Genomic DNA, 26,231 nt, shown 5'->3' with positions numbered 1-26,231 from the left:
GAAGGACTGAGTGCTCGAAAATGACGAATAAAACACGACAGAAACTGTATTTCGCAACACTTTTTGTTTCTGGAACATCAACTAACATCACTAATCACTCGGTGAGTTGCACAGTTTTGTAAACGAACATTATTGGCTGTTTTAATGACATTTTCGGACATGCACATTGACTCCAATGTTAAATGGGTCCATGGCCAATTCTTTTATAGTCAAAAACTCGAGAGAGGAACCATTGTCAAAAAAATGTTGTCCACCACTCTTGTTCATCCAAAACAAACTACAATATAGACTCAAGGTGTTAAATACCGGAATTATCCTTTAAGTTATTTATTTTTTAAAATTATTACGGTACATTGTTACACATTAAGATTGTCATCAGGGCAAGTGCAATATTTACGTTTACTTTGTGACAAAAAGGGTAGACCAAAAATGTTTTCATCAAATATAAATGAATAAATAATATATATTTAAAAAATCCCCAAAAAAGTGAAGTGAATGTTGTTCTCCAATTTCACAAGCTTTATTTTAGTTATAGTTCTCACTTTGATAATGAAAGCAATTTGCCAAAACACCTCGGTATGGAACAACAGCGCACAGCGTGAAAGTACTAAGTGTAAAAACACAGTGACAGTTTTACTACACCACAGATTTACACATTTGTGGGGTCTTGGATCTAATACTACACCACTGCTTTTCTTCCCATTAATCACATCGGCCAAGGTCAAAGGTACAATCATTTCAAAGTTCTGTCTATCAGTACGTCTTGGTTTTAATCTAATGAACAGAGTTGAAGCCAATACCTTTTTGAATGAGAAGTGCCTGTTCACCACCTGACCATGAATGTGTTCCTATAGTCTAAAGCAACTATCACAGTTAGCAGGATGCATCTAATGGAAATGCACAGGACGAGCAGCGCTAGTCAGCCATCAATCAAACGCACTGTTCGATACACAGTCTTATCCAATGACCTCATGCGCTCGAAATGAGTCGTGAATTATGAAACAAATAAATCTTGCACAGCAAAACCTTGAGAGGCTCTTTCCTTGCTTTGTGGGTGGGAGATTGTTTATGGACCGTTCATCCATACGGTACCCATATATGGCCCTGTGCCTGCTAGATTTGCTAATAACAGCCAGGAGTGATGCAAATGAATATGCAGTGTTAGGGGGTGGTTTCTTTTTCTAATGGCTGGGAGAGAGAAAGGCATTACATTAAGTTGAGGGTGCTGAAGTTTTTATGCTTCTCTGTTCTTTAAGTTCTTCTCTGTCTATGGCTATAAGATTTATATTTTCTCAGCTAATGAGTATGGTAAGTAGAGAAAACCCCAAGTGTGCTGTACAGAAGGTCAAGTACAGTTGTGGTCAGAATGAATGGCACCCCCGGTAAATATGGTAAAAAAATGGCTGTAAAAAATAAATCTGCATTGTTTCATTGAAGTAAAAGAAATGAAAGTGCGGGGAAATCACATTATGAAATAAATGTTTTTCTCCAAAACACGTTGGCCACAAATATTGGCACTCTTTTATTGCTTTTAATAATTTAATACTTTTGCATTTTCCTTTTGCCAAGATAACAGCTCTGATTTTTTTCCTATAATGCCTGATGAGTTTAGAGAACAATTGACAAGAGATCAGAGACCATTCCTTCAGAATCTCCCCAGATTTCCAGATCCATGTTGGTGCTTCTCTTTAGTTCACTCAACTCAACTCATCAGGTCAGGGAACTGGGACGGTCATGGCAGATGCTTCATTTTGTGCTCCATAACACATTTTTGTGTTGATTTTGATGTTTGTTTTGGATCGTTGTCCTGATGGAAGAGCCAACCACGGCTTTGCTGCCAAAAAGCAATTTTTTTATGTTTCATCTGACCATAGAATCTCTTTTGAAGATCCAGTCCTGTCTGACAACTGAATATTCTGGAGTTTCTTTTTTGGACGAGCGAGGAGGATTTTTCTTGAAACCCTCTTAAACAACATGTGGTGATGTAGGGGTTGGTTTTTGTTTTATAAGCTTTCTGACCCCAAGACTCAACTAATTAATTAATAATTTGTTACATTTATATAGCACTTTTTCTGGGACCTCAAAGCGCTTCACATATGGAAGGGGGGAATCTCCTCAACCACCACCAATGTACAGCATTCACCTGTATGATGCGACGGCAGCCATATTGCGCCAGAACGCCCACCACACACCAGCTTACTGGTGGAGAGGAGACCGTGATGAAGCCAATCAGTATATGGGGATAAAATATTTGTTATTAACTAATCTCTGCAATTGTCCATCTGTGATCCTTAGAGAGTCTTTGGTCACTCAATCTTTCCTCCTCACCGTCCATTAAGGCAATATAGACACACGTCCTCTTCCTGGCAGATTCGTAACATCTTTAGTTGATTGGAACTTCGTCATTATTGCCCTGAGGGTCCAAATGGGTATTTTTTATTCTTTAGCTATTTTCCTACAGCCACTTTCTATTTTGTGATGCTCAACAATCTTTTGATTCACATCAGAACTATTTTCTTTGGTTTTATTCATTGTGATGGATGAATAAGGGAATTTGGCCTTTGTGTTTCCTCATATTTAAACACCTGTGAAACAATTAGATATAGCTAGACAATTTCATGTTCCTAGTCACCCTGGTGTGCTAATAAAAGGTAAATATTATTGTAAATATACTTCAGAGATATTTTATTTGTAATAATGTGAATGAACGGTTAGATTTTTGCAACAATTTTTTTTTTTTTAATGAAAGATCAAAGGATAAAAAAATTCAGATTTATTTTTTACAGCCATTTTTGATCATATTTACCAGGGGTGGCATTGACTCTGACCACAACTGTATGTAAAGGCGCCAACATGCTTTTGGTAGTGAAAGCAAACTTGACGTACCTATTGTGACAGACAGTAACAGGTTTGTTGGCATATACTGTAGCAGAATCAATGAATTTTCCCTTAGGGCATAACACATACACTTCTAGCAACGCAAGCTTGACTTTATGCATCATGTTCCTAAATGTGCCAGGATGCAAATCACAATGGACATACATATTGCATTCTCGGGCATAACAAATGTATCTGCTTCCATGGCGAGTTCTCTTTTAAGGTTAAATACTGTTCTGGCAGAATGGCAGACAATCCTGCTGAGCAAGTTAAAGCCTGCATGTTTATAGCTAGCACAGGGCTGGAACAGTAAGGATTTGTTGCTAGACTAGTTATGCCAATAATTCAGATTACCTGCTCAGCCAATATTATCACTGACCCAACCACAAAATAAATGATAAAATGTTTATAGTTAGCAATGTACACAACCATTGGCTGCATTTATTTGATAAAAATACATTAAAAACAGAAATATTGTGAAATTTTATAAACATTAAAATAACTGTTTTCTATTTTATTTTAAAATGTAATTTATTCCTGTGATGGTAACACTGATTTTCAACAGCCATAACTCCAGTATTAAGTGTCACATGATCCTTCATAAATTATTCTCATAAGCTGATTTGGTGCTCAAGAAACATTTTTTATTATTATAAATGTTGAAAACAATTGTGCTGCTTAATGTTTTTGTGGAAACCGTGATACTTTTCCCCCCAAGATTCTTTGCTGAACAGACAGTTCAAAAGAACGTCATTTATTTGAACATATTCTTTTGCAACATTATAAATGTCTCTAGTTTTTTCTATAGTGCATTTCCTAGAATATCGATTATGTTTGCATTTTATTCAATAATTTTTATTAAAAGGGTAACAGTTTATTTTAAGATGACGTTGTTACATGTACTTACTATAGTAATAACAGTAAATTATGCATAATTACAGGTAACTAACCCTAAACCAAACCCTAACCTCAACTCTATAGTAAGTACATGTAGTTAATTAATATTACTCAGTACTTATTTAAGTAAGTACAATGTAACTACATCACCTTAAAATGGTATAACCCATTAAAGTTCTTAACTTTTTCTCTACCAAAAAATCATTTTTTTTATTTTTTTACAAAAATAAATAAATAAAATGTTTTCCCTTTGCAAATATAAAATTTGCAAAAACTACATCTATTGACAATTGTGATTCAAATTGATCTGTTTATTAAGATATCTTGGCATCTTTGGCTGCTAAAGCTGTAGTACTTTTGTTGCATCTGTGCATCTGAAAAATAACAGTTTTGAGACTGACCTGACTTGGTGTATAAAACAAGAACATTAGTTCTGGTCCTCAGAAGTTTCTTGAAATCCTTGTGGTCATTGATTTTCTCTATGAGTGGAGACACCTTCGCTGCCTGCAGGGCGGATGACACTGCGACCTGAGGAGGTGAGACAGAGGTCATCATTCTTCACGGTCAAGGCCAAACGCCACAGGCGGTTCAAAACAATATGCCAAACTGCATGACAATACAATTGTGGCATTTGTGTAGTCATGACAGCGTGTCAAACCGAAAAGAAACGACAACAGCCATTAATAAAAGAAGTAACATCACATAAGTATACACCTATATCACTCTGTTACTGATTAGAAACAACTGGAAAGCAGTTTAACAAAGTCAGGGTTGGTCACAAATGCATAAAAATAAAAAACGCATAAAAATAATTTCCCCCAAAATAGCTCCCGAAATTGTGCTCGGAAGTGAGACTTCTGCTCTCTCTGCCACACTCTCCATCAGTCTTCCCAGTTCGGATGGAGCTAAGCTGATAAAGCGACAACCGATAAAGGTGCTGTCATCTAAAGAAGAGGAAAATGACAAGATCAGGCAGGCCATGTCGCAAACAGAGACAGTGACCCAACCTATCATACGTTCTTATCATCTTCCCATGCCACATGCTTGAAGGGAAAAGACACTACCACAATGAGTAGAAATTAATGCTCATCCGTTAGTGGACAAGACAGATCAAATGTTATTTACAAAATGACACGCTGAAAGAAAACTCATTTGGTCTGTCGGGATGCCATCTGATAGCTTATCAACACCCTTTGAGACTGTCGGTAGAGTTTCCACATCCTAGACATTGAAGAGAAACCTACAAAGACAGTAATTCACAGTTACACTTTAAAAACTTTTTTTTTTTTGTAGAACCACTCATGCAGTAAATACAGAATTCCCATGTGAGTCACCGTCAAGCCTACATCACATTAAAGGTGGCTAAACTTTAAAGAGGTTTTATCATAAGAAACCAAATTTACCTTGATCTTTTGAGATAAGAGCTTGATGTACTACGAAAACTTTCAGAACTCAAAACTTCCTTCCAGGTCTAAAAAAAAAAGCATTCATTGAAACTAAGCTACATAAACATCTGAATTTAGAAGGATCTCAGCTTTAGCACTGAGCAACTGAAGTTCATTTTAAACTCAAACCCTGATCATATGAGTCTGATTTTAACAGTATGTGTGATGCATAGAGTGATGCACTCCATCTTGGGAGTTTGCATCGCTACGTTTCCTCAAACAGCCAATAGGATTTTTCCATTGGCTTTTGGATTGGAGTCATGACCAATACAAGTTTATGATTCTTACACATTTTGCTTAAGAACCTTCACAACTTTTGAAGCCTAAAAGTTACAAAAAAAGTTTGCAAGACATTATAAATACAACAAGGCTGTAAACGTAGTGAGTAGTGTGTCTCTTGTTAGCTGTTTTACTAATGTGTTTTGAGTTGTAGAATAAAACGTGGAAATATCTTCAGCTTGTGTTAACCACATACCGTTCAAGCATTTAACCAAAAACCCACTGACCTCAGAATAATGGAACCCAAAGCGCTAAAATGGTAACTTATTTTTGTGTTTCAAAAATACATGATCCCTGTGCAGTCAGTGCTCTGCTCATTTAATATGCAAAGGTGTGTTAAAGGTGCATCAATCAAAACTAGGAAATGTATTTCTAAGAATCAAGGGTGGAAAACACAAAATGGTCATGAAACTAACAACAACAAAAAAACCTTACTAACAGTGTAAGAGAAAAATATGATTCAGAACAATGTATTCTCCATCCTCTCCCAAAAAAGAGGCAAAAAGCTTTACATACAACAGACAGTAACAACAGCAAAAGTCTGCAAAGATTGATCGGAATCATCACTGGGCTGTCCCACGGAAGGGTTGATGAGAGAAACAGGTGCGTCAGACACTGACAACCTCCATCTTTCTAAATGACAAACCAAGACAAGCATCATTAAAAATCACAACTCAAATTCTCTACACGAGAGGCAATGGCCAGTGACCTCACCAAATTCATCACTGCACATTCTGTTGAGTAACACCATTACATCTGGACAAACGTTAAAGGGATAGTTCACACAAAAATGAACAGTCGACACATTCTTTAAAATATCTTCTTTTGTGTTCAGCAGAAAAAAGTAATTCATACAGGTTTGGAACAACTTGGGGGTAAGTAAATGATGACAGAATTTTTATTTTTGGGTGAACTATCCCTTTAACCCAAAAAGTCTCTCATAGTCTAGCAAAATCACATCCCAGGTCTTAGCTGGAAACCTCATGCAGGCAGGGTAAATTTAGGTAAAGGACGTAATTTTCTGCACCACTAGTGGCAAATGGAATTGTAATATGTTTGAGTGGCCTGATTGTCCCTGACGTAACAACATTAGCTCAACCAATGGCACAAGTTTGACCTAGGACTACCTGTTTGTTTGAACAATGGCAGACCCTTTACCTTCACAATTCCATTTGGCGCCACCAATGGTGCAGAAATTAAATACTTCACCTTTAACACTTGCTTAGGCCCAGGTGAGAGTAAAACTAGGCTTTGGAGTGTAAAAAATAAATAAAATAAAAAATAATCCCTTACTTTACTTTTTCAAGGGAAAACTAACTAAATTACAGTAATTGTATTACTTTACTCTGTAATTAATTACACCCAACACGGATTATATATTAGGCCTACATATTTCTTAATGCACCTGCCACTGGTAAGTAAAGTTGATCAGAGACAACGATCAGTTCCTTCCTGAAATGAGGAGTTTCATTCAGTGGTGTGCTTTTCATTAACACTGTATGACCAAATGGGGTCCAGTGGAGTGAACACCCTGTGCCGACGGGGTGACATCCCAGCGGCCCCAGCACCTTGGGTGCCAGCGAAAGTGTGAATATAAAAGTCAGGGCTAATTAAAGTACTGCAAAGCTGAGGGACCTGAAAAATCACACCTTTTCTGAATTCAGCCGTGCTGACAGGCGGAGCAGACATGGTGATGCATTATGAAGAAATGTCAGAGCTACTCACTGAAGTATTTGAAAGGACCAGCTTACTTTCAGCAAGTCACTCAAGTCCAACTTTAAATGGGTCATATCATGAAAGATTTTTTTAAAAGAGAAAAAACTACGCTGAAATGGCTCGTTCTGAACTATTGCACCTCTTGACATCAGGTAGATGAACATGACCACTCTCCTTTACTTGTCAACAATGCCTATTTGGTCTTCAAAATGTTTAAGTTAGGCAGTAAGAAGAAAGCATTATAATAAGCTATTATTTCTAAACAAAATATGAATATGTAAATTCAGTCAAAACGAGTGCTGTTCCTGGCTGTGTGTAGCACCTACAGCTCTGCATATCATCACAAAGGACCCTTGTATTAGGAAAGAGTGACTTTAAACAAAGTCCCTGATCATTACAGTCTGATCACATTTAAGCACAGATTAGTTTGTGAACAATAATGCAATTCATGCTTTGCAAAAAGCCTGTTAACTCTTTCCCCGCAATTGATGAAAATTCTGGCTTTCCATGTTTTCACTGTTATACAGAAGGGGGCGCTATGAAATCTTCTGAAAGAGGCAGAGCACTGAATACCCTGATCAAAAAGACATGTGAAGAAGAAGCAGAAACGAGCGATAGAATAAGTAAGCAGATATGTAAAAAAAAACTATCCTCAACATTACCGGTAAACAGCATCAAAACTGTGTAATGTTATTGAATAAAATGTCAGAGCTTTGGGAGTGTTGATGGACTTGATCTACTTCTATGCTTTGATCATTGTTCTGAATCCGAACTGGACTTAGTCTTTGACAAAAACTTGTTTTTTCTCAGATTTTTGCTCAAAATGTTGCTTTTTTTAATTTATTAACTCACCCCCATTTAAATGTTGATAAAAAAAAGAATGCTTTAAGAATGTTTTAAGAATGCTTTTTTTTTTAAGCAGAGGCTATTCTTTCTTTTGATATATTACATGTTCAGATATTCATACAACAAAATGTTGAAAATGCTCAAAAATGCTGATGGTGACTGGCAACTTAAAAAAAAACCACTGTCGGGGAAAGATTTAATGACAAATAAAGCCATGCAAAATATATTGAACCAGACAGCAAACGCTCTTCCCGTTTATAAAAAAAAAGAAAAGAAAAAAAAGAAAAGAAAATGCAGTCATTTGGAAGTGTTATCATTGAAGTCTCAGAGGCATGGAAGCAAAAATAAAAAGGGCTGAATAATTCTAAAGGTCAGGGAGAGGTTGAAAAATGTATAAAATTAAATAAACAAAATAAATGATGACTTTTTGTAATAAACCTTGGGTAAAATTATAGTTGCAAATGAAAAAAGTATTGTTATATGATTGTTCTAGAGCTAGACAATTACAACATGTTTTAAACATTTTAAAAAGTATCTCTACAGTATTTGCACTGCTAAAAGAGACACTAATGTTAAAATACAGGACAGAATACAAAGACACGATCAGTTTCAGTACAGAGATAACTGCAGCATTCAACTCCATTCAGAGACAAAAGAGTTAGTGTTCTATGTCTAGTCACATCAGGTTTCCATCCCTTTTTGGTGCACCACCTATTCTTCAAACACACTGTCCAAACCTGACAGTCGACCAATAGAGCGGGCCCATTACTATCTGGCAATCATCACGTCCTGCACATGCTACAAAGACTTTCATTTGGCTTTCCCTGAGCAGTGGTGTTCGACTTGGGCATTATCTTAACAACCCCAGCTTTTGCACAAAACTGTGATTGTTAGAATCATCCACTGAACAGCTTTGATAGACAGGCCTGATAACTCTCCTGTCGATCAATGTGAAGTGAACAGAACAAGTTGGAGAAAGAAAAAAAAAAGTATATTTTTGCGCTACAATTTCATCTGAAGAGCAGCTCTGGCTCAAGGGAATGAAGAGAACATGCAAGGAAGGAATGGGGTGATGAGGAACACATTGTTCTGCATATTCCTAGCTGAATCTATTAGTTGCTGCTTTTCAAGGAAATCCATGTGGACTCTTCAACTCAACAGGGATGGTCTGTAAATCATTAACTTGGGAATAAACGATTCTTCAACAGACAGATATGACAAAGATTTCAGCAACATGCAGAAGAATGGAATCCTTACAATAGAAACAGGGTTTTCCATTTACTTCAAAAGCAATCTATTCTTTAACCCCAAATCCATTTAGAAATTTGAAAGAAGAAACTGTTATTTCTAAGTATAGTCTGAAACTCCAAAGTGCTAAATGATATTTGGAGATAAAGTAGAGCATGGCAAGGCTAATAGCGGGTTATATTACAGTAGTATATAATAGTACATCGAATGTAATACAAACCTATACTATCACCTATATTTGCACAGCCGGCATATTTTATGCATTGATGAAATTAAACACTAACGTTTAAAAGTGTGGGGTTGGTTTGTCTCTTATGCTCACCAAGTCTGTATTTATTATTTAATTGAAAATTTTGTAAAAACAGTAATATTATTACAATAAAAAAAAAACTGTTTTCTATTTTAATATATTTTAAAATGTAATTTATTCATGTGATGTCAAAGCTGAATTTTCAGCATCATTACTTCAGTGTCAAATGATCCTGATTATGTTAGGATGATCATATCATTCTAATATGCTGGTTTGCTGCTCAAAAAAACATTTATTATTATCACTGTTAAATATTTTGTGGAAACTGATGCATTTTTTCAGGATTCTTTGATGAATAAAAGTTCAAAAGAACAGAATTTATTTGAAACAGATTTTTTTTTGTAGAAAATGTCTTTGGCTTTTTTAATGAATTTTTCATTCAATGAAAATGGCTTTTGAAAACTACCAATAAAATATTATAAAACGTATCCATAGGAGACGTACGATAGCTTTTTGCGATTAACAGACCAAAATGTGTCTTATTTAAAATCGACTTATTTATTGTCAAATCTCACGACTGAATCAATGCAGCAAATATGAACAATATTGATCGTACAGATCATGGCTTCAGGATACTAGAATATAGCGACCAAGTTATATGAGCTACTTTATGTCTTACATCTTAACATTATAAATTACTATCCACTTCAGTTGCATGCCATGAGCTCAGACATTCTACCTTCTAACATCAACTATAGTAGTTCAGAGAAGATAGAAAATCAATAACAAGGGGGTAAGTCAGCAATGATAAAATTCTCATTTGGGGGCAAACTATTCCTTTAACAGTAGACCATTATTGAATTTAAAAAGAAAAAAAGAACTAAACTTTTACTATATAGCACAGTATATAATTCCTCAGTGATCTAATTACCGGTATGTCCACTATGTTATCTTTGACTGTGGTTTATGGATGATATTGCTCCTGCTATTAAATCTTCCGCTCAAGGACACCGGCGTTTCAGCAGTGGACCTTGCTGACATGTTTTGCACAGCATGGGAAACACTTAAAAAAAATAAAAAGATCGGTCATACATCAACATTTAACACAAAAACATCTTGCTTAATCAGCAGCGTAAGCTGTCATCTAACATACACAGCGAAACGACATCGCAAACCTGCTTAATAAATAGAATCTGATTTTCACATTTAAGGTCTCACTGATTCAGCACAAATCGTACCGCTCCTCAAACATGCCTAGTCTTCCTGCTGAGCCAAACAACACGGGGGGGCTTCGGCTCTGCAAAGCTGACGTAGGTAATTCATAAACAGAAGGAAATGACTCCGCAACTGAAACAGTCAATCTATGAGTCAAACGTTCTCACACAATGAGTTGTTATTTATTGTAGGTGCACAACACAGCTAGTCGTATCCATTATGCTGCGGGACCAAGCAATGTGGAATGAGGGTAGAGGGGGTTGTGGGGTGCCTGTAATCAAGATTAAGAGATTTTATAAATTGCTCTGACAAGCAGGAGGGCTGGAGGGAAGCACAGATAACAGAGAGAGGCTTCTATTCCCCCACCCAACCACCACAAAGTACCAACAGTACAGGAGAGTACCTTTGTTTGCGGTGGCAGGCACAGAACAGGATGTGAAACAGGAAAGCTCCTGCGTAATGAGAGTTGACTGACGTGGCCGAGCCGCTATTAGAGTTTGGTGTTGAGGACACGGCCCACATTGATTCACAAATCAGTTGTGAAACAGGGGTAATGCACTTTAAACTGAAGTAAATGAGGGTTAATTTGCTTTAAGCATTACAAGCTTACTTATGTCATGTTCATCAAGAGCAGAACAAGAAAGACCTCTGATCAAGGTTAAATAACATTGCTACTGTAAATATGAAGCATGCCCTAACACAAACTGTAAGATGCAGTTAAAATATAATCATAATAGAGAAGTAGGAACGTTAGAACCATGGTTTCATGTGTTGTTGAAAGTGAATCAGTAATGTGGGAACCTGTCAAATACTAGTATACATGCTATAAATGGATCAAGATGATACAAAATATTTTGTAAAAAAAACTTTTGAAAAAACATGAAAAACACACTTCACACACAGTATGAAAAACATTCTATTTTGATTTAAAGATTTTAGAAGTGCAAAGTGCTATAATTAATCATCATGTACAAAAAATACAAAAATGATAACCTTAAATACAGTGTACTGTACACAGCTAACAGTATGACCAATTTTTAATAAAGTTTCAAAACATTGTTCAAGTTTTTTTTTAAATACTTGGATACAAATTTCCTTGTGAAGAAGTTTCGTCACTGGTCATAAACAAAACAAGCCATTTCATATAAGGACTTAAAGTTAAAAACTAAATGACACACAGTCATGGGGGTCTAAAGGGGTCTGCTATGTTTCACTTTGATTGGATGGCCAAAACTTTTTCAAATATTAACAATATTTTTTTACCAAATCACTTATAAAAAACTGAAATAAAAAAATACATCTTTTTTTAAAAAAGTCTCTTTTTGGACAATTTTCAGACAGTTGCACAACCTAAACATTTTTTTTTTTTACTTTAAGTTCTTAAAATATTTTAAAATGACTTTTAATGCTTTATCAACAGGAGCATATATAGTGTGCTTGAATTTTATGCATTCCTTATGCATTTTTTAATAACATAACCTGTACAAAATAATAATAATTCATTACAAATTCACCCAAACAGGACCTCAACAATAGCCTAATTCAAAAAACCTCTAACATGACATATTAAAGCAATATGCATTAATAAAATAAGCGAAACCCTCGTTTTATAGCAGATATAACCAATATTGAATCCGATTTGACATTAGATAGTTGCATGGTGAGCAATTGATGCTTTATGCATGTGAAGCACACAGTTTCAAGTATATAACCACCAAAAACAAGACCTGAGAACTGATGAATGAGACGGATTGATCTTGAGTCTCTCTGTTCTGCTGTCAACTTTGAGCTACTGCTGCAAGAGGGACAGAAGATCATTCCCTTTTCCTTTCGTTTTCGTCTTACTTTAGATACAAAACATCTGTCCGATATGCGCATTTCACATTATTGATCCATTAGATTCCTTATAAAGACTCACCAATGACAAGAATACGAACATTTCGACCAGTCTCCTTCGTCTCCCGTATCGGTTCCAAGAAGCCATGATGCCGCTGCCACGTCTGGCCACGCAAGCGCAATCCATATTCCTTCAAATCCATGGAGAGCGCAGGGCTTCTTAGGAAATGTAGTTTCTTCGGAAATGTAGTTTAGTAAGGGCGCCGTAAACGGGGGCATATATAGACTACAGCTACACAAATATAGGCAACTTGTGAATGTGTGTGATTTTAGCTCATGTAAATTATTTCTCATCCATGCAGAAACGGTGAAAAGTATATTCAAATGACTTACTGGTTCTTGAACAAAAGCTTCAAAACTGAAAATAATTAGGCTACCTGTTTTGAATTAATCCGAATGTTGAACTGAGTTAGAGGATGGTTTCAAGACTCCTTTTAGCTCCATTTATGCAATTCAATGAACCAGAGTTACACTGAAAATCTTACAATATCAACTAAATATGATAGGCCTATGCTACAAAGAACCATTGGTGTTGCTGTGAATGGCTCGACAATGAGGGAAATACATGATCTTATTATTTCTTTATAATTTGTGTTATGGAGTTGACACATCAGGGCTGTGACATAAATTATAACCACAATCATAGCTAAGATTGTATATATATATATATATATATATATATATATATATATAGATATATATATATATAGCCTATATATATAGCCTATATATATATATATATAATATATATATATATATATATACACAGTAAACTTGTGTGAACTTGTTGAACACATAGCGATTCTATAAATATTGAGTGGTGGTGTAAAAACTATATAGACTGTAAATAACAGTAACTGTACTTTATAAAACAAGATTTTTTAGGGTGCAAACAACTTGTAAGCAACCTCTGTTTGTTAGCAACACGGCGGCTTAAAATTTCACATTTAATGTGGAGCCTAAATTGTTTTAGAACAAAATGTAAAACTATGTTAACCCACTGACTTTATTTTACACATAGGCTGGCCTAAATAGAAACAACAAGTATGCCTATTCTATTAAAACGGCTTACTTGTTTGGTGTACAAATTGATTGAACAGCTCAATAATAATCAATAAACTATTCTTTTGGACAAGTAAGTTCCTTTGCCTGACTGTAGTCAATCGTTGCCTTAGCAACTTATCACTATCAGCAGCCATAATAAGAATTAACAGTCAGGAATATCAGTATTATAAATTAATATTGTATAATATATTTAAATAATTTATTTTTCAAATTGTTCCAAGGTAGTTCCTCCGTGTTGCTATTTCATGAATATGGAATAAGTATGTTCTTTTATGCCTTAAGGAAGACGTTAAATAATAGGCCTACACTAATAACTACTGTTATATATTTGTAATGATCATGCTGGTGTCAGACACACTGTAGTGCCACCACCTGGATGTGACAGTGGTACCACACAACTGTCTTGACTCTTGAGTCACCTCGCTCATCACATCCCCAGCTGCTTAATGCATATTGCATATTGCAGTGTTTGAGCGTATTTCCACAGCCATAATGTGAATTACAAAAATGTTTAATTACAAAAGCAACTTTCAAGAGTCAAGCCAACAGATTTACATGTGGTGTTTTCACATGCATTTAAAAGTTGCCCACTATTTGTTGGGTAGGCTACATACAGGCCTATTTATATTTACAGTATATACACATATACTGTAATAGGCCTCCCATGTGTTTTTGAACATTCTTTGATACTTCCTTGAAATGGCTTGCAATAGCCTACCAGTCTGGTAAACTTGGATATATGAATATGGTAATCGTAATAATAGTATGTACTGTACCATGATAGCTACACATACAAGTATCATGCCATCCCCATATGACATGGTATCACATATTTGTCAGGGTTGTTGGGTTGCACCAAACCAAAACCAAGACATGTTGATATGACACATTGCTACTTTTGGCAACATAGTGCGATTCAAAGTAACAGTTAATTAATTGCCATGGTACCTCACCGATTCAAGGGACAGACTATCCAGGCTGGATATAGGGGTGTTGCCGAATCCCAAAAGACGATGTTTTTGATCATTTGGAACAGGATAACAAGGTTTCTATTACAGAAATATATTTAAAAGGTAAAATGAGAGCTTCATCAGATATTGCAGCCACTGAGCCAAACATTTGAGGTGGAGCTTCATAGCAGAGTTTGCACCCCTATTCGTTTGAATTGCAGCTGTCCTTCTGTAGTAGCCTCCTCTTTCCAGCACAGCGCAGTAAAGCAGCTGCTCCAGGTCGATCGGTGGAAGTCATTCACAGAAAAGGGATACTGCACAGGAGACCTACGCAAAGCGGAGATTGCGGTTTATGCGTTGCGTTTTACGTACGATAGAGTTTACTTCAGAGGAAGAACATCAGAAGGTAAAAACACTCTTTTAGATAGTATATTTACCTCACCTTTACAAGCTTTTGGCTTTAGAAACCGCGTCTAATGTTCTTGGTGTATAGGATGATATTGTGAAGTAGCTACTTTAAGAACTTCTGCGGTCAGATTTGACTGACTATCAACATTTTAGCGACTCTGTGATTTTTTTTCTTTTTTCTTTTATTTGTGAAGAACATGCCTATTCGCCAATTTTTTTTCTCCAAATGACAATTATTGTTCAATTTCAAATAATGTCAAGCTCTATTTTAAATTACCAGTCGATTTGCATGAACCAGTAATTTCTTTTTTTGTTGTTGTAGGCTAATATTGCTTTTTTTGTTGTTGGTAATATTGCTTTTTTTTTAAATTAGCTATCTAAGACTACTGGTTATCTATAAAAACTGGATATTGGCATATTTTCTCTTCTTTATGGTGATCACTAAACCCTCATTGGGAATGTCATGTCTTTTAAGCAGACCTTTCCTCTCATTTTATTAAAGAGCATGAATGTTTTATATGAACAGGATTCAGTAGAGTATTCCTTTATCCTGACAAGGAATTTACTCGCTGCTCACGTTCTGTTCAAGATCCGAGGAATTTTGCTTTGGAATCGAAACGTTCGCCCTCACAAGCTCCCAGTAAAACACGCAATATCTCACTCTCTTTTGAGGGTTTTTCCTTGGACATGTTTACTTTTCACCGAGAATAATCTACTTTTGCACAGGATGTGCGAATAAAAGTCTCTCAGAAAAGGTGGAGGGAAGGATTTAACATCTAGGCTATATCTTTGTGTTTTCGAGCAACTTTAAGCATTAACAGAAAAGGTATTCATCTTTTATTTATTGTCTAAAACAGAAAACGGTATTTACCCCCCCCCCCCCCCCCGTATAGCTATGTTTGTGAGTGAAGGATGCTGTCTCTCAGGTGTCAGATTTATGTGAATGATGTGCAATGATGATGCTATTTAGAAATGTATAAGGCTCTTTTTGAATACAGACGATTTTTCATAGGCGTATAGGCTACAACAGCAACAGTAAAGTTGATTTTCTTTCTATAGGCTAATTTAAGCTCGCTTTAGGCTACAACACAAAAACAAAGGCGCCAATGACGAAAATCAGCAGTAAAAAAAAAACAAAAAAAAAAACATAAGACCGGTTATGAGAAAAAGTAGCCTATAGGCTATACTTGACAACGAGATACTATGGTCAGCAAAGAGAACAAGTAGCCTACCTAAACAAAACAATGATATTTTAGGAAATGTAGGTTGGAGCTGAACCGATTGTTGGAGACTTCAGACATAACATTTCTAGTTTATGATCTGCCTGGGGCTTAATTTGTCAGCCTCGCGCATTAATAATGAGCTAAATGTGCCTCGTCTTTGTTACACTCACGTGGCTCAATTTTCAATTTCCTAAAAAAATGAAAACCTATCAGGTTTAAAACTTGGTTTCATTTTCGTTGCTTTTTTTCAAATCGTTTGAATTGAAATGATTGAGTTTGGTGTAAATGATGTAATGTTCAACACTAGTTCTCTTTACGAAACGGAGAGCAGGTGTACAAAACATAGACTGTATTGCTGGTCAAAAACGGTAGGGGGCAGTGTCGAGTCTTGCAGCCAAAGCAAGGCTGGTATGATATCACACAAACGCCGATGCTGGAGAAGGAAAATCACCTGTTGGCCTGGCGCAATTTAAATCAGGGCTGCTAAATCCCGGAGATCTACTTTACTTCGGAGATTTAACTGCAATCAAACATGTTTAGTCGACATTTTTCTGAAGAGACACGATTGCTTTTATATGATGAACAGATATATGTTTTATTCACATAAACTTTCATCAACTCAACATGTTCGCTTGACGTTCGAGAAACAACAAGGTTTATTTCCTGTTACGCATCACGTTGAGCTTCTGTTTTTGTTTGCTAATCAATGTTAATATGTGAATAAAAGCATAAATTAAATCTGTTTATCATATAAATAGATCAAGTCTCTTTATGAACTTTTTGAAGCGTCAAAGTGTCAGATGCATAGCTGTCTATGGAGGGACAGAAAGATCTCAGATTTCAATAGATCTTCATTCATGTTCCGAAGATGAACGAATGCCTTGCGGGTTTAGAACAACACAAGAGTGAGTAATTAATGACAGATTTTTTGGTGAACTAACTTGTTTGTGCAACTATGTTTATGCAACTTTCCCCTGGTATAGGCTAGTATTCCCCCCAAAAAAATCATATGATATTTCTCAACTATTATAACTTGAGACTGTCTCTTATTTAAAGTGGTCTGGTTTAGTATGTTTAGCTTGACTATCCATTGGACGGATTCAGAGACATATTTACCCAAACTTACTCATTCTAGTCAAGTACGGTCTGTCCACTTATTCTACCTAAACACCACTCACCGCAATGCTTACATGGATGTCTCTTGGAAAAGCGTGGGTTTTGTTGAGCTGAGACTTAGGATCAAGCATCTCAATTGTTTATTAATGATGCTTCTTTCTTTTTGGGTTCTTGAAAATGATTTCTATAGGATCAGACTATGTTTTCAACATCGATTTCGAGAGAAAACCTCAAGGGTGTCCTTATAGTCATAGCATGACTCATTCGAGGGGTTGGACACTCCACAGTAGATTGTCATCATTCATATGATGAAGGAAGTCTGGAGCTATTGTATTTGTCTACGTGTGCTTGAGGCGGCTTGTGAACGTCTCTCTTAACCAAAGAGTCTGTTTGTTTGCCGGTCCACTAAAGGCTTTTGTGTATTACTATTAATATTCATACAGCTCCCCCCGACACCACTACCACATGTGCCAGTCGATTCATGTGTTTTCATAGTGCATAAGGCCTCTCTTTTCATATGTAAAGTAGGTTTTCATGTGTAATGATCTTATGAGATCCCTTGTCAGTTTGAAAGTAAAGAAGTAGTAGCCTTATCTGGACATCGGTTACATGCAACCGTAGTGAGTGACATAGTAACGAGACCTGAAAATGGAAGGAAATCTGATCATTTGATATCAGCATAAATAATTTTAGCACTTGTGAATTGATTACTTGGTAGCCCTTATCAAAGTTTTAGCGGTGCATACATAAGATGTGCCATGTGAATTATTTCTGATGCGGAATCATCATCTGAGAGGGGACCGAGTGGATAAAAGTTTAATGGGAAAGAACTTGATCTGACTGGCAGTAGATATGACTGCATGGAATAGAGTGTCAATGTCAAGTGTACTTCTGCCTTGTTTTAGGGTTAGTTAGTTTAGTTAGTTATCTGAGATTAAATCAAAAGATCACCCACATTTTTTTAATTCTGTCATCTTTTACTCACGCTCATTTCGTTCTTAAACTGTATGACTTTCTTTCTTCTGTGTGGAACATAAAAGAAGATATTTTGGGGTATTTTTTCCCCCATACAAGGGAAGTCAATGGTCACTGAAACGTTGGTTACCAACCATTTTTAAAATACCCTTTGTGTTCAGCAGGAGTATTAAAATCACAGTTTTGAATGTCATGAGGGTGAGTAAATGATGGCAGGATAAGGGTTAATAGAGGTTTAAAGCTATATACATTTATTATGTTCCCTCTGAAAAGCTGTTAGCGGTTTCTTCATGATACAGTTCTTCAAAATACAGTTTTAAACCTTATTTAATCTCTGTAGAAGCATTTTCTCTGTTATAGCACTTCTTCATTTTGAATATTAAATCTTCTCAAGGCAGAATTCATCTTACTGAATTATCCTAATGATATCTTCCTTAAGAGCCGGTCTGCTAATATGTTCCAGCTAAAGTGCGTGCGTGTGTGCGCTGTGCCCGAGGCATTCATGAGTCGATATCATTCAGGTTCTTCAAACCCTCTCTATTGTCCATTTTTAGCTTTTGAGGGAAATGGCATGTTTGCTAGACTGATTTTTATTTCACACTCAAGAGCTAGTTCAAACTCACTTTTTGTATGCACACTGCTGTGTTTCAAAGCACTTTAGAAGGGTGTACGTGCGGTAACCGCCAATGTAGATTGTCACTTTCTGACCTGACACATTGCTTGAGACTTTTTAAAAACATATTTAAAGGAAGGTTTCTAACAGGCACTTCTTGGTGCTGTAAATAGCCATTGTAAAACTTTCCGTTCACACAGAACACAATTAATTGTATTTTAATCTTGATCACGATTCTCTTCATTAATTTAGCATAATCATCTGATATTGTCCCACTGGCAACCCTCTAAAATGCAAGTAAATCACTGCAACCAAATTTCATGCTAGCCGACTAAAAATGTCTTGCTTAAATTGAATGTCTTGAATAAATTGTATGATTTCATTTGGCTGAGAGCGCCCTCTGTTGCTTTCTCTCTCACACGCTCACTCTACGTAAGAGAAACAGAGAGGCTTCTATGCCATGTGAAGAGAATTAACACGCTATCTAAATGCAGGGCTCGACAATAAGGACTGCCCGATGGCCAAGAGTTGACGGAACGGTCACGGTCTTGATCGGGCCAGTGCTGGATTTGCATGCATTTTTAAGCCTTAGCAATTTAAAAATTAAAAAATTAAAGCGCAAGAAGACGCAAAAGAAAACTTGTTTCTGTACTCACACACACATTTGAAGCACGCGCCCAGAACGCCATTTCTACTCACTGCTCTTGACTGAATAACTTTTATAACTTTAATAGGGATTCAACTATATTTAATTTATACAGTGAAGACTATGCATTGTTATTTTAATTTCATCTTATTACATTTCTGTACCTAATCTGTATTTAACTACTGTTAGATCTACCTGAAAATCCTGAAAAGCACTGTTTATTTAATTTGTATCATTGTTCTTGCATTCCATGGAAAATCTGAAAAATTGACTAGCCTATCAACTCGAGCTTCACTGTGTCCACAGATGGTTGACTATGTAAAATGAAAAAACTTTTTCAGGATATTTCCATTATCTTGCATTAATTAACGGGCAGTTTTAATTCCCCAATCAGAGATTACATAATTTTTTCACGCATTGTTTTACTTAATCTTCCTAATCTGGAAACCATGCGCATGAGTTTATTCTTTTATTAATTGATAACTCCGTTACCTTACACAGTGAAACATTTTAAATGGTTGAACATTCCATTATATTTCATTGTACTGTAAAATACTGTCAATGTACATGTATGTATTTTGCAAGTAAAAACTACAAATTACAATATCATTTAGGGCCCTATTTTAACGATCTGAAACGCAAGTGTCAAAGCGCAAAGCGCAAGTAACTTTGTGGGCGGATCCCGGCGCTGTTGATATTTTCCCGGCGGGATAAATGACTCTTGCGCCTGGCGCAAATGTAAAAGGGGTTGGTCTGAAGTAGCTTCATTATTCATAGGTGTGGTTTGGGCGTAACGTGAAATAAACCAATCAGAGCGTCCTCTCACATTCCCTTTAAGAGCATGCACGCTTGTTCCATGGCGGATCGCTATTATAACGGTGGATTTGCCAGCGCACGCCAGGAGCGGTTTACAGCCGAGGAGAGCGACGTTCTCGTCAGGACCGTAAAACACAGAGAAGTGACATTGGGGATGATGGGAGAGACCCACCCAAATTAGCTTCGGTTAAACAGGCGTATATTTTGGGTAAATGTGTAGCCTAATCTAGATATTTAAAAAAAAAAATCTAGATAGATCTTTTTCACATCTTCACGGACACAACAATGATTTCCCTCGTGTGTTAATATTTTTCCTTGTAATAATGTATGATTTGCAAAAATGAAAACTGCTGCGTCTATTTATATTAAAGAATCAAAGTGGATGCGCGTTAACATTATGGCCAAGCACGCGCCCTTAAAATACCATATCACTAACGCGCAACGCACCACTGTCTTTAGACTGTTTTTTTCCTGGTCAGTGGCGCAATTGCTTTCTAAAACTGGAAAATAGCACCAGGGAACTTTTGCGCCGGAACACACCTCCTCTTTGCGCTGAACCGCCCCCGCGAGCGCAAGTTCATTCCCTAATTTACCGACGTGCGTCTGTGGAGGGAAAAGTCCGCTGTGCGTGGGTGCAAAATAGAAATGATACATGCGTCGGTGTTCAAAGTCAATTGCGCTGGGTGCAAGATAGGGCCCTTACAGTGAAAAAACAAAAAAAAACAATGTCCAATGAGTTCATATACCTATAATTCATGTAAGTCCCTGGGGGACACATCTCATGATTTTATTTTGTATAAATAAATACATTTCTTCTTATTTTTGTCATTAATGTACATTTGGGTGTTTTGTTACATTTTCTGTTATGTACTTAATGCGAATTGCATTATTTTGGATCCATGTCACACTTTATGAGAGAGGGAGAGAGAAAGAGTTTTGAAGATACAAATGTTTCAACACAAAAGTGCTAACTTAACTATTCAAAGAATTATCAGGCGGAAATGCAACATATCCTGAACCCATGGCGTCGTTGGTTTTGAAAGAGGAAACTTAGCTTATGGTGTTCCCAGGCCGTCTCTGAAAGGGAATAAAGGTTTTTGTGATGTTCTCCATTTTGATGCTGTGATTGGTGTGAATTGTTGCTTTTCATGAACTGCTTCATTATTATTCTTGCTATCAAGGCGTGGAACAGAAGGAGTTTGGTGGCCCTTGGCCACTTCTCAAGAATATTGTAGGAACGCCCTGCTATCTTTTGTTTGCAGAGGAGGGAGGGATGATGGGGTGTGTTGAATTAAGTGTATTCTCCAAACAGTTCAACTGGGTCTCAACTGGAAAAACAAATCGTGGTGCTGGATTATCGTCTTGGTCTGTTCACTTCTGATAAACCCCGGTCAAATATTGTTTTCAAATGTGCAACTGTCCATAGCGCAACCCTTCTGAATGTCAGAAACCTGGTGTGGACGGATGGCTGCGCACTACTCGGTCTGTGAAATGTGATCTGTGATACGACTGAGCTGTTCGCTGTCTGCAGTCCTAATTAATACTTGATGTGATTGAAGGCGCTCAATTTGTCTGGAGTCTTATCTTGTCAATGCGTTTGTTCTTGGGTTTTTTGCAGAATGTCTTGCAGACAGACGGCATCTGAAATGCAACAAACAATTAAGCCTTGGAACTGACAATTATGTCTTATGTTGTCATGGAGATGTTTTTACACAAATCAAGCGAGACGCATTGCTCACTCTTGTGGGTTCTAATTAAACGAACGCTATACTTCCTTAATCACACCTTTTTGGCAATTGAGAAATCGTGTCCCTTAGCAGGCTGAAGTTTTCTCCTAAGAGTTCCCCTCAGCTCCCCGAAGCCAGTCAGACGAGTGGTGAAATGTCTTCAATAAATGGAAAGCGTATCTAGATGCAAATGCTTCCAGTTGGAGAACTCAAGTTATTTGTTTGTCGTTTGTCATGGTGAATGGTGGATTGTCATTTTAATATTTGTAAAGCTGGTTTTCTCCGCCCCGCTGTCAAGGGAGGGATGCAGTTGTATGTAAGCGGACGTGAAGGCATGCATCTTTTCTTTGGCATTGTTCGGTCCAAGGAGGCTTCAATGAGGAGACGGGGAAAAGGGTAGAGACCAAAATGCTCCCACAGTTGATTTGCCCATTGTGGGGGAGGAACACTATTCCCATTGATGGTGTTGTTGGTGAAGCCCCCAAAAGCTGGAGAAAGGGGGCCCATTCAGTGCAATGGGTGACCCTGCACAACTATGGGAGATGGGTGTTAGTGCTTTTGTGGAGCACGGTGGGAACATTGTCCCTATTCTAGTGATTTAATACCCCAGGTCTGAGGTACTTTGCTATCTCCCCTGAAATGTACGTGTTCTGCCCTATATCTTTTTCACAAGGTAAAATGTCTCATTATAATACCACTCAGTGCTTTCTGATGGAAAAAGGGGAATGAGCTATTTGCAGCAGTCAAATGATCTGTGTTACTCCATAGATATGGAAGCCTGTTTCTGAATCAGAGTAAAAAATATAATTTAAAATAAGAAATAAAAGGCAGTTATAAAGTCTTCTACTTTTAAAGATTTCTACTATAGCTTAAATACAGTTTTCAGTAGATTCACCAATTGGGTTGTTTGATTCATAAACAAGCTACAAATATTGTTTTATAAAAAAATGCTAAAAGGTTTTGATTAGGCCTATTAATTGGGCGTTTTCTTGATACTGAAAAAATTAGCTTAATGTCTTCGTCTTAATTGAGAAACTTTTGTGATAAATAAATATTGTTATTATTGCAAAAAAAGAATGATAATCTGATTCTTATTTTGAATATTATATGTTCCTTAATTTTTTTTAAAATTAGTATTTAGTAGCATTAATAACACCAGTTTAGAAAAGAAAAGCTTGACTAATTTGCTTAAATTATGAGTTGCTGAAATTTAAAACAAAATTTCAAGTTCAATACAAGCAAAGATTGCTTTAAATGACTCAAATTATCAGTCAATCTTTAACCCAGTGTTTGCACACCAGATTTTTTTTGTATCACAACCTCTAAAAGCAACAGAGAAATCAATTTCATTCAGCTCAATAAAAAGATGGGTTATTATTTAGTTTGACAATTCTTTCTTTCATCCTTTGGCTGACAGTCATTTTCAGGAGAGTAAACTCTGATATTGAATTTTGATAGGTAATTCGAAAAAGGCACAATAGCCCGGCACATTTCCAAAATGTAGATGTGAATGGAATACCTTTCAGATCCAGAATGACAAACCATGTAAACTCTGTCTGTAAAATGAGATATTAATTGCCCTTTGCTTTCAGCCGCTTTTGAATACAGCAAGACGAATGAACAAAAGGCCTCCGAATGGGAGAAAAAAGCCACCAGAGTCACTTATCAGGTGCATTCAAGATTCATGCCGTGGATTGAGCCTCTTATCTCTCTGACCTGAAGTGATCTTCCTCTTGGGGCCTTGCCTTTCTTCCAGATGTTGATATGATGTCTAACATCCCATAAAAGTCTATATATTGCCCCCATGAGGGAAAAACGATAAGATCAGACTAGGTTTCCATAGCCGTGGGAAAAGTGATGCATATTAAGTCAAGAAGTGTTTAAGCATACCACAGATCTAAAAAGCTAGACCTATCGGGTAAGTTCGTACCTAAAAGACTGCATTTTAAGTGTGCATTTATGTTTTGGCTGTAACATTGGCCTCCAACTTTGTCAATTAAATAGTGCTTTTTTTTTTTTTTTGAGTACAAAGAACAATTTTTCTGGTCTTGCCTGTATGTAGTGTGGTTGGTTGCTGTTTCTATAGTGATAAGGAGTAGCTCTTGGTTGGGGCACGAAGGTCTGTCTCAAACACATCGATAGACTGAACCCTGTTTGACAGTGATTAATGTCCAGTCCAGATCAACAGAACATCCGGGGTCCGCCCCGTCTCCATGAGCAATGCTAATCCCATCCTGCACTCATCATTGAATAAACAAGTTTTTATGCAGATTTATGACCAATACCGATGAGTTAAATGTATGGAGAGTCTGAGGGCTTGGCTTTTGCTGCTAGTTTGTTGGAAATTACATAGAGGAAGAACGCCGAGTGGTGTAGGTTGACATGTTATTTCATGATCATGGCTGTTCATTATCTGTAACAAGCACTAGCATACTTCTCATAGTATGTCTGCTGTATAGTGTGTGTACCGTGCAAAGGAGGAAAAAAAACAATAATTAAAGTCAGTTACTTGAATTTGAGAACCATGTGACCCTGGATCACAAAATCAGTCACGAGTCGCACGGGTATATTTGTAGCAATAGCCAACAATACATTGTATGGGTCAAAATGATAGATTTTTCTTTTATGTCAAAAATCATTAGGATATTAAGTAAAGATCATGTTCCATGAGGATATAATGTAAATGTCCTACTGTAAATATATAAAACATTTATTTTTGTGAGTGAATGCAGCACAATCGCGAACATAAATGGACAAATTTAAGGGAGATTTTCTCAATATTTCAATTTTTTTTGAACACGCAGATTCCAGATTTTCAAATAGTTGTATGTCAAGCCAAATATTGTCCTATCCTAACAAACCATACATCAATGGAAAGCTTATTTATTCAGCTTTCGGATGATGTATCTCCATTTTTAAAAAAAATGTATACCCATGTGACTGGTTTTGTGGTCCAGGGTCACATATCAGTTATTTAGAAATGAATTATGCTGGTTTTGTGTATTGATTGGTGGGCAATGCGGGCAAATGACTCAAGACCCTTTCCTGTCTCCACTTCCAACTTCCAAGTTTGTGTCCTTGTAGGGTAATGAGTGAGGATCTTAATATTATCCTTGGGCTGGGAGGGTTTTCTGCTAAATGGCTTTTCTTAATTCACTTGAGATAACCTGTAATGGGGATTTCAGTGCAAAATCTATAAACATAGATGGATGACTTTGTCTTTGTACTATTAGTCAAGAGCAGGTCACAGTGGTTCTCAGACATTTGTCTTATTTTCGTGTGACCCATATGGAAATTCCTGAAGTTATCTTATCGTTGTTCAGCTTTTCCTGCTATAGCAAGGCATGGATGCCAATCCACAGTTTGCTTCTTAGAATCATGTTTCATGCAGTATAATGTTTCATTTGCTATAATTATTGTAGGCTGTAGGGGTGTGCAGTGAAGCCATTGTCTGTGTACTGTATTTATCTGTTGAAATGATGAAATTATCTAGAATGATGCCAGCTCAATTGCCAGCTTTTAATTTGTTTTTCCCTTTTATAATTTCCATATAAAATACCTTGTATAATTTATGAATAATTTCTGTTTTATTATAACCTTTATGTAAAACAAAGCTGAAAAACATTAATAAGATATGGGGTAAAATGTGGCCATCCAATCTTCTGAACTTGAAATTACACTGCTTTCATAAAGTGCACACGTCATAATGGCTTCACATAATCACCATTGCATTAATTAATGTTCCTTAAAAATATCTCTTTGTCAGTGTGCTTGTTGGATAATCAGTCCAACCATTATTTTTTTTCTATTATTTGTAAGTCATTATTTTGAAGCCATTATCCATACTTTCTGAATAACGTATTCAGCTTCAGGCACATCCCTTGTGTGCAGTAGTCTGAACATAGCAAATGTCAAAACGATAGTGATAAATGGATAGATGGATGGAAAGCTAGTGACAAGCGAACTTGTCACTGTAGTGTTTTAGGATTTGTACTTCCTTTATAGTTAAGTTTCCGGACATAT

General features: G+C 36.6%; 2 protein-coding genes across 5 annotated transcripts in view; one reads left to right on the top strand and one right to left on the bottom strand.

Moving 5' to 3' along the window:
- Nucleotides 1–12,862, bottom strand: part of pdia5 (protein disulfide isomerase family A, member 5) — a 58,347-nt gene extending 45,485 nt beyond the window's left edge. The window contains exons 1-2 of the mRNA XM_079618119.1: nt 12,692–12,862; nt 4,176–4,302 (exon numbers count right to left, since the gene is read on the bottom strand). Of these exons, the coding sequence (XP_079474245.1) occupies nt 4,176–4,302; nt 12,692–12,796 (232 nt within the window). The 5' untranslated portion in view covers nt 12,797–12,862. The remainder of the gene's footprint in view (nt 1–4,175; nt 4,303–12,691) is intronic.
- Nucleotides 12,863–14,896: 2,034 nt separating this feature from the next.
- Nucleotides 14,897–26,231, top strand: part of sema5ba (sema domain, seven thrombospondin repeats (type 1 and type 1-like), transmembrane domain (TM) and short cytoplasmic domain, (semaphorin) 5Ba) — a 141,392-nt gene continuing 130,057 nt past the window's right edge. For all 4 annotated transcript variants that reach the window (XM_079618762.1, XM_079618761.1, XM_079618760.1 and 1 more), the window contains exon 1: nt 14,897–15,090. The gene's annotated coding sequence lies outside the window, so the exon portion shown is untranslated. The remainder of the gene's footprint in view (nt 15,091–26,231) is intronic.

Source organism: Phoxinus phoxinus (genome assembly GCF_949152265.1).
Source record: "Phoxinus phoxinus genome assembly, chromosome: 7".
NCBI lineage: Eukaryota > Metazoa > Chordata > Actinopteri > Cypriniformes > Leuciscidae > Phoxinus > Phoxinus phoxinus.
This window is presented reverse-complemented; position numbering and strand designations above follow the sequence as displayed.